Source organism: Camelina sativa, chromosome 20 (assembly GCF_000633955.1).
Source record: "Camelina sativa cultivar DH55 chromosome 20, Cs, whole genome shotgun sequence".
Taxonomy (NCBI): Eukaryota; Viridiplantae; Streptophyta; class Magnoliopsida; order Brassicales; family Brassicaceae; genus Camelina; species Camelina sativa.
The window spans coordinates 22,770,934-22,779,590 of NC_025704.1; the positions used below are offsets into that span (position 1 = coordinate 22,770,934).

At 38.7% G+C, this 8,657-nt stretch overlaps 3 protein-coding genes and 1 long non-coding RNA gene across 4 annotated transcripts in view; 3 read left to right on the forward strand and 1 right to left on the reverse strand.

The window, feature by feature from the left end:
* LOC104772751 lies at positions 1,306-3,906 on the forward strand. Its single transcript, XM_010497331.1, has 2 exons — positions 1,306-2,590; positions 2,780-3,906. The coding sequence occupies exons 1-2, from the start codon at positions 1,306-1,308 to the stop codon at positions 3,904-3,906; spliced, it is 2,412 nt and encodes an 803-aa protein (XP_010495633.1).
* LOC104771460 (transcription factor bHLH139) lies at positions 5,261-6,589 on the forward strand. Its single transcript, XM_010495987.1, has 4 exons — positions 5,261-5,525; positions 5,634-5,852; positions 5,940-6,071; positions 6,222-6,589. The coding sequence occupies exons 1-4, from the start codon at positions 5,301-5,303 to the stop codon at positions 6,315-6,317; spliced, it is 672 nt and encodes a 223-aa protein (XP_010494289.1). The 5' UTR covers positions 5,261-5,300; the 3' UTR covers positions 6,318-6,589.
* The window catches only part of LOC104771461, a 3,055-nt gene continuing 1,665 nt past the window's right edge, over positions 7,268-8,657 (reverse strand). Inside the window, exon 2 of the mRNA XM_019241696.1 lies at positions 7,268-7,865. Within this exon, the coding sequence (XP_019097241.1) occupies positions 7,311-7,865 (555 nt within the window). The 3' untranslated portion in view covers positions 7,268-7,310. The remainder of the gene's footprint in view (positions 7,866-8,657) is intronic.
* Positions 8,570-8,657, forward strand: part of LOC109131121 — a 2,183-nt gene continuing 2,095 nt past the window's right edge. Inside the window, exon 1 of the long non-coding RNA XR_002036879.1 lies at positions 8,570-8,655. This is a non-coding gene — a long non-coding RNA (uncharacterized LOC109131121). The remainder of the gene's footprint in view (positions 8,656-8,657) is intronic.

The window sequence follows — 8,657 nt, forward strand, 5'->3', positions numbered from 1 at the left end:
CTGAAAATATCTCTCCTGACCCTAGCAGAGGAAAAGATATGGAAGAAACTCTGCGCATGGAGGAACCTGCAGTGGAGGAAGGTCTCGGGAAGGTGAAGCCACCAGACCAATCAGGTGCTGAGACCGACACACCTGAACAAGTCGTGAGCTCAGAATCGAAAGAATCAAAACCCCCAGCCCCCAGAAGCTGATCAAGGAGGTTTTACAAAGGTTCTTTCTAAGAGTCAAAAGAAAAAACTCAGGGCTAAGCTTAAGCAAGGTCCTATTCATGCGGGAAGGTTTTCCTTCCGCCACTAGTCACTTATCTAAATATTTTTTGTGATGCTGATGTTTTGTTGGAATGTTAGAGGAATCAATGATCCAGATAAGCAGCAGAAATTTAGAGCTTGGTGCCAGCAACAACGACCAATTTTTGGTTGCCTTTTGGAGACTCATGTCTTGGAACACAACGCGCAAAAGACTATCAAAAAGATTTTGCCGGGTTGGAGTCTCATATCCAATTATGAACACTCTCATATAGGGAGAATTTGGATAGTCAGTAGTAAGCCTGTGATTGTAACTCTTTACAAGAAGACTCGCCAACATATCACTTGTGGTATTGCTTGGCCTGAAAAGGATATAAACTTCATAGCATCTTTTGTCTATGGAGCAAATCTGAGAAGCGAAAGGACTCAGCTTTGGAACGATCTCGAAACCATGTCTTCTAACACGCCTCTCTGATGCTCTCCTTGGCTTGTCTTAGGAGATTTTAATCAAACCCTTCTTCCTTCAGAACACTCAAGAAGAGAGGACTATGAAGTTTATTCGGGAGGGTGTCGAGATCTCCAAAATTGTGTGAACTCTTGCGGTTTGTCGGACCTGCCTTCACATGGCCCAATTTTCACTTGGTGGAACCATCAGCAAAGTACTCCGGTAGCAGAGAAACTGGACAGGATGATGGGGAATTTTTTCTGGTTTGATTCCTTCTCTCACTCAATTGCCACATTTGAGGAACCGTTATTTTCAGATCACGCTTCGTGCTGTATCAGATTTCAGGGGCGAGGCCCTAGAGTACCAAGACCTTTCCGCTTTAACCACCACCTGATGCAACATGAAAACTTCCTACAATTAGTCCAAGAGAGCTGGACCTCAGAGCATGCCTCGGGTTCTCTTATTATGCAAATATCAAGAAAGTTAAAACGTCTAAAAGGCAAACTCAGGGAACTAAACAAAGCTGCATTCTCCGGGATCGAAAATCGAGTTAGAGTGGCTCTAGCTGACCTCAAAGCAGCTCAAGCTGATCTTTTTACCACTCCTACTCCAGAGATGGCCTCAGCAGAGCGCATTGCTTATCAATCCTGGCAGAAGTTAGCAACAGCTGAAGTGACTTTCCTTCACCAAAAGTCAGGTCTTAAGTGGATAACTGATGGTGACGAAAACACTGGGTATTTTCACAAGAGTGTAGTGATGAGAAATGCTTTCACTGGGATTAAGAGGCTTAGACTTGAAGACGGATCGACAACCACTGATAAACTGGTAATCAAGAATGCATGTGTCGATTTCTACACATCATTGTTTGGCACCTCAAACCCCACCCCTTGCCTTCAGGCCTGTATCGAATCCATCCACCCATTCCGTTGTACTGAGGCGCAGCGAGAGTGTCTGGAAAGACCCTTCACCCCTGCAGAAATTAAAGCTGAGTTTTTTGCTCTTCCAAGAGACAAAATTCCTGGCCCTGATGGATACACAGGTGAATTTTTTAGACATTGTTGGGGGATTGTAGGGGAGGAGGTCACTGCTGCAGTTCTAAATTTTTTCACTCATGGAAAGATGGAGCCAAGCTGGAACTCTACAGCAGTCTCCATGATAGCCAAGGTGAGTAATGCAGAAACAGTTGGAGATTATAGGCCTATTTCTTGCCTTAACTCGGTTTACAAAGTAATCTCTAAATTACTTGCACGACGGCTGCAGATCCTCTTACCAGACATGATACAAGAAAACCAGACAGCTTTCATTAAGGATAGACAGATAGTGGAGAATGTCCTGCTTGCTTCAGAGCTTGTCCAAGGGTATAACAGTGTCGGGACCTCTAAGCGTGGAATGTTGAAAATTGATCTACGTAAAGCTTTTGATTCCATCGAGTGGAGCTTTATCTTAGATATCCTGATCGCAACAAACTTCCCAAGCAAATACATACTCTGGATTAGCCAATGCATCAAGACTACAAGATTCTCTATCTCTGTAAATAGCGAGTTATGTGGGTATTTTAAAGGAAAGAAAGGTCTCAGACAGGGAGACCCCTTATCACCTTACCTCTTCGTGCTTGGAATGGACATTTTCTCGAGACTCCTAGATTTGAGGTTCCTATCAGGCCAGATCGGTTTCCACCCTAAGGCAACCAATCCCAATGTCACGCACCTAATCTTTGCTGACGATGTGATGCTCTTCTTCGATGGGGAGAGAAATTCGTTGCAAGCCATTGTGAATCTTCTAGCCTACTTTACCAACATCTCTGGACTTGTAATGAACCGAAGCAAAACAGAGCTGTTTCTAGCTGGTACTTCCGCGGCTGATCAGACCTTGCTAAGCACTATGTTTGGATTCTCCCTGGGTACCCTCCCTGTCAAATATCTGGGCCTCCCACTGTTGCCAAACCCTCTTACACGATCAGATTGAGAACCCCTAGTAAACAAGATAAGGACCAGACTCTACTCCTGGAAAAACAAACACTTATCTTATGCCGGAAGATTACAACTTTTGAGTTCAATCATCCAAAACATTGTTGCATACTGGTGTGCAGCTTTTATACTTCCAGTTAAGTGCATTAAGGACATTGAAAAGCTTTGTAGAAAGTTTCTCTGGTCAGGAGCTTCTGACATCCCCAAACAGGCCAAAGTCAGCTGGAGGAAAGTTTGCTCTCCAAAAGAAGAGGGTGGTCTCGGTCTAAAGGATCTTAGAGTATGGAATAAGATTTTTGGTCTCAAGTTGATCTGGAAATTATTCACTGCCTCAGGATCCTTGTGGGTTGCTTGGTGCAAAAATCATAAGCTGAGAAGGAAATGCTTCTGGAGACTTCCATCTTCGAGCCAAGGTTCTTCTATGTGGAAGCAATTGCTCAAACTAAGATACCTAGCCAAAACATTCCTCTCTTGCAAAATCGGTGATGGTAGATCCTGCTCCTTCTGGTATGATAAATGGACTCCGTTTGGTGATTTGTTTACATTCCTGGGGCCAAGAGAACACCTAAGACTTGGTCTCCCACTAGACTCTACTATGGCCAATGCTCGTACCATAGATGGATGGATCTTTAGAGGGGCTCGGAACCTCAACGAGGAACTACTCTTCTCCCATCTCGTTGAATCTGATTTCAATACGGATGCCAAGGACACTTACCTCTGGGCTTCACCGAATGGGGACCCTCAAGATAGGTTTACCTTCACCGAAACTTGGAATCTAATCAGGCCACATGCGCAAGAGGTTAACTGGCACAAACAAGTATGGTTCACAGGTTCTATCCCCAAACACTCTTTCATAATGTGGTTATGTTGCCTTGATAGATTGCCAACTTTGTCGAGGTTAAGGAATTGGGGTTTAGTAGAAGATGATACTTGCCACCTCTGCGAGATTTACTTTGAAACAAGAGACCATCTTTTTTTGAGATGTCCATATAGCTATGATCTATGGAGATGGTGCCTCGCCAGGCTTCAGTTCCACTACACAGGGTTCAACACTTGGGATCGTTTTCTGCTCTGGTTAAAGTCTCCTACTAGCGAAGCTCAGATGGGTCCTCTAAAGCTTATCGCAGCCCATGCAGTGATCTACGCAATATGGCATGAACGAAACGCCAGCATCTTCACGGGTATGCGCACCCCTGTGGAAGGGCTTTTTCACCAGCTTGACCGCTGTATACGAAACACCTGCTTATAGCAAGGCGCTCCAATCCGAAGCTTCAAGATTTGCTCATGTTGTGGTTTCGTTCTTTCTCTGTCTAATATGTAACCTATATATGTTCTTGTACCGGGCTTGTTCACCCCGGATTAGCTGTTGTTGCGGCACCTAAACTCTATATATGTAACCGAAGTTCTCTAAATATAACACCAGAAATTTTATGAAAAAAATAGGAAAACCGTTGGAAAGAGATTATGCATGCATGGTTATTTTGACAACATGTCATGGAACTGAAATCATCAATGGAATAACAACAGCTAGTATATATTTTTGTAATGTTTAGAAAGAAAATAAAACTTTATAATCTAGTAAATGAAAGGTTAAAAGAAAAAAGTCTAACCATCAATGAACAGCTAATCCGTAAGATTTAATGCATTGTACCTTAATCGAACTTAGACACAACAAAACATTTCTGAGCTGTGTTTATTTGTTTATATAATGGACAATGACTTTTGACATATTAATTTTTATTTGTTTGTGTATGCAAGGGTGATCTTAAGACACGCAAACGAGTGTGAATCTCATCTTGTCGGAATCTCAAATAATATTGTGCCGTCCTTTGGATTTTTCAGTATATCTCTATGTTTATTATCTTTCAACAATATGTATTATTACAGGAATTTGAATCAAGCTGATTACACTTACACAACGACAACATTAGCATTAACCCATTAAACTTGCTCTAAGCACGAGTAACTTTGTTGTTTAAACTAGAAAGTATATCTTCTATATTGTATATCAACCTCTTTACGAATTCAATTAAATTAGTTTAAGTAATTCGTGTATAGCCAAATCGTGATTTGGACACACACCGAACCCCCAACGTACGTAAGATTCATCCATGTATTGCGGAAAAGAAACTTACATTCGGATTAATGGACTATTTATTTCCCCAAAAGGTAGAAAACTAAAAAAACAAGTTCATTGTCACAAGACACTTTTTGTACATATCGTGGGGCGCCCCATATATTCTTTCTTTATTCTCTTTTTGATCTTTCACATAAAAATGTTTGACATTCATTGAGAAACATGAATCTTTCTATATATAAAAAATATATAATGTACTCGATCGTCATGCAATGGAGTGGCATTCTTCATTGACTCTGTCTAAACTTGGCTTTTATCGACCCCACAAGTTGACTAATTGTAGTTGAACATGGTACGTTATGAACCTTAAGACTTGTTCAAGACAGAGTGACTAAGATTTTGTAACCAACCATAAAATATTTATCATATTCAAAAGTTTATTTTCCTCAAGCCTCTGATATGAGCTGGTACGCTGCTATATATAAATGTATAGACGCACGCCTAAGAAAAGAAAGGATAAAAATTGAGCATTGAAATTTGCACCCAAAAAAAAAAAAAAGATTGCGATGGAGAATGGAGCTTTGGTTGATGGTGAATTTGAGTCTCTTTTAGGGATATTCAACTTTGATCAATGTTCATCTGACGATACAAGCTTCTACAATGCTCCTAGTGAGACTGATGCTTTCTCTTCTGATGATTTCTTCCCATTTGGTATGATTCTGCAAAGGAACTATCCGGCTGTTCTTGATGGTTCCAATTACCAAACGAACCACTATGTCGACTCAAGACAAGTAAGTTCAAATCAAAATGTTAAATTTTCGATGTTTTTTTATTTATTAAAAGGTAAGCCATTATCTTGCAATATCGTTGAGCTAACGATAATGGTTAACACAAACCAGGAGCTGATGAAACCGAGGAAGAAGCAAAAGTTAAGCTCGGAAAACAATTTGGTCACCGAGCCTAAGACTGCTTTGAGAGATGGTCAGAGCCTAAACAGTTTCAATAGTTCAGATGATGAGAGAGCTTTAGGTTTAACAGCTAATACATCAAAAAGCCTTAAAGGGAAAGCAAAACCCAATAAACGGATAGCATCCGATCCTCAGAGCCTATATGCTCGGGTAATTCAAGAAACCAAACAAATCATTGATCATTGCTGGTTTGAGTTGTTAGGTTTTGTGGAATAATAATGTTAAAGAATGTTGCAGAAACGAAGAGAAAGGATAAACGATAGGCTAAAGACATTGCAGAGCCTAGTTCCTAATGGGACAAAGGTCGATATAAGCACAATGCTTGAAGACGCCGTCCATTACGTGAAGTTCTTGCAGCTGCAAATCAAGGTAACAACTTATGTCTTGTTTGAGTCTTGGTTGTTTCTTGTACTGCAAGAAACCATGTACTTAAGTCTTTCTTAAATTGTGTTTATATACAACATGTCTCCTAACCAAACACTTTTGTTTCTTGCCGTTTTTGGAAATTTTGCAACGTAGTTATTGAGTTCAGATGATCTATGGATGTATGCACCTCTTGCTCACAATGGCATGAATATGGGACTACATCACAATCTTTTGTCGCGGCTTATGTAAGGGAATATCGTTGGAATAACATAACATATAACTTACTTTGTGTCCTTTTGCTGTATGTTCATGATTATGGTTATTTTTGTTCGCGTTGTTCAATTTTTCTGTCTATTCAGTTCAATGAACTTGACACTCCTTTAGTAATTATTATATGCTAAAGTCAATTTGGACTACCAGCATTTTAATTTCAGTTTTATTTTAAAATGTACCTGGGGGTCAAATATATTACTGTAAGGACGACTAATATTTTATTTAGATCTCAATTCAAAATCGTACCAGATGAATACCAGCTTTTTTTTTCTATTTCTATCCTTCAATTGTATATATTACAGTTAATTTTCATATTTTGACTTTGGAAGCTAATGTTTAACATAATGACTGTTTTACCTCCCGGCGGCATTGTACTACAGATAAAAATAACTAGAGTTCAGAATGAGAAAACAAAAATAGAAACAGAAAAAGAACAATAACTTAATCACTTTGTCTAAAATTTTCAGTCAATTACTGAGCCATATATTGTATATTAATCTTTCTGATAAAGTGCTAAGTGAGGAAGCCTGTAAATGATTCAAAAATGGAAGCAAAAAAAAAAGAAACGACAGAGATTGGCAAATGGCAAACTTGATAACAAAGAAAAGAAAAATAGAGGATGACATACATGAAGAAAGAAGAGAATCGGCCGAGACCGAAGATAGAAGAAAACTGGTGTCAGAGATTATCAGATTAAGGTGGAGAGAGTTTGAAGGGTTCGAAAGACAGAGAGCACGTTACTTAGCCACTATACTATAGAATAATTATATATATATGATGCCCCTAAAATTTTATATAAGATCTACTGCCTAAGACTCTTATTTGTTAGGCTTCTGCTACGGGCCGACATGTAGTTACCATTTTAACACGTTAGAATCTACATATGAGCAAAGAATTTTTTTTTAAAGTAAATTTAACATACCATGTAGAACCTGACCAAAAATACAATGTTATTTTCAATGTTTTTCTTTATGATTTACAAACAGAAATTTTAGCGTTCGCTGGAAAATCAAACTGATACAATACCCAAACAAGGCCTAATGAAGAGGCGAGCACCGGTAACGGTCCAAACATCCAAAGTAACAACGGGACAGAAACACACATAACCCTGTTCCCAACCATAGCCATAAAAAAACCTCTCTCCAGCACCAATCTTGTATACTCCCTAAACGACGTTGTCCCCGTGATATCAAAACCGCAGTCGCAGTCTCCCTCAGGCTTCTTAGCAATCGCGTTGATTAGGAAAATTGCATCCATAAAATAACTCAGGGCAATTGAGCTAAAGAAGAAGCTCGCTGCAAGAAGCAACGAGGCAGATGCATATTTTAGGACGAAAATTTTAGCGTTTTGTGAGCCGAAGAAGATGTCATCGGCCGCGGTGATGAGATGACTCGCTTTAAACGCGTTGTTAGTTACCGCGGCTAGAGAAAGGAAGATAAGTATGGCGATCGAAGCGGTGAGAATTGTCACCATTTTTTTGTTCCTTAAGCTTTGTACAGCCAACATCCCGGTCTTATCGTCACCCTGCGTTTTCATTATGATCAACAAAACAATAACTGATTTATTAACAAAAAAACTACAACAAGACACGGATTTAATTGTTTTACTCGTAAAAGCAGAATTTTGTCTTTGCGTTTACAACTTTACATGTGACTTATTTTTGTAAAATGTAACAACTAATACTATTTTTTATAAAATGTAAGCACAAAACGCCGATTATTCCGTTTGCGTTGAAGATTTTTTTTTTCTTTTTTAAAATAAGACCTATTGTTCAAACGTAAAACTAATGAGTAGTATGTTTACCCTTGCATATACATATTCTAATAGTTAGTAAAAATGACAAAGACATAAGGGGTTTGTCGGTTTGATTGTTTCAAATGAAAAAGAAACAAGTGAACTATTTTCTGATTTTTCACTGAAGATATATGTTACATGTAAACGCCAACGCCATTTATTCCGTTTACGTTTTACAACTAATTTTTTTTTTTGGGGTAAAGAAATTAAATGTGTTTATATTTGCAATACGCAATACATACAGTATACATATTTCAATCATCTTTTGAAAACTTTACGAAGAAACGAAAAAAAAACAAGATAAAAGTATGTAAAAAAAAAATCATAGTTGCCTAAATATTTTGGTTTAGCTCAAATTTGAAAAGAAAATAATTTGTTTTTTATCATAACATATAAGCGCAAAACAAAATCTACATAGAACAAACATCTAAAAAAAAGAACCTCTTTGATGTCACGGAACCAAGCTTTGCGTTTGGAGGAATCAATGCCAAGGGAAGTACGAGAAGGGTTGTGCTTGAAGGT

Bases quoted from the DNA above. Each gene is read 5' to 3' on its own strand.
- LOC104771460 (XM_010495987.1), top strand. From the start codon at position 5,301: ATGGAGAATGGAGCTTTGGTTGATGGTGAATTTGAGTCTCTTTTAGGG. The intron at 5,526-5,633 runs GTAAGTTCAAAT...AACACAAACCAG, and splicing joins ACTATGTCGACTCAAGACAA to GAGCTGATGAAACCGAGGAA. The intron at 5,853-5,939 runs GTAATTCAAGAA...AGAATGTTGCAG, and splicing joins CTCAGAGCCTATATGCTCGG to AAACGAAGAGAAAGGATAAA.
- LOC104772751 (XM_010497331.1), top strand. From the start codon at position 1,306: ATGGCCTCAGCAGAGCGCATTGCTTATCAATCCTGGCAGAAGTTAGCA. The intron at 2,591-2,779 runs GTACCCTCCCTG...ACTGGTGTGCAG, and splicing joins TATGTTTGGATTCTCCCTGG to CTTTTATACTTCCAGTTAAG.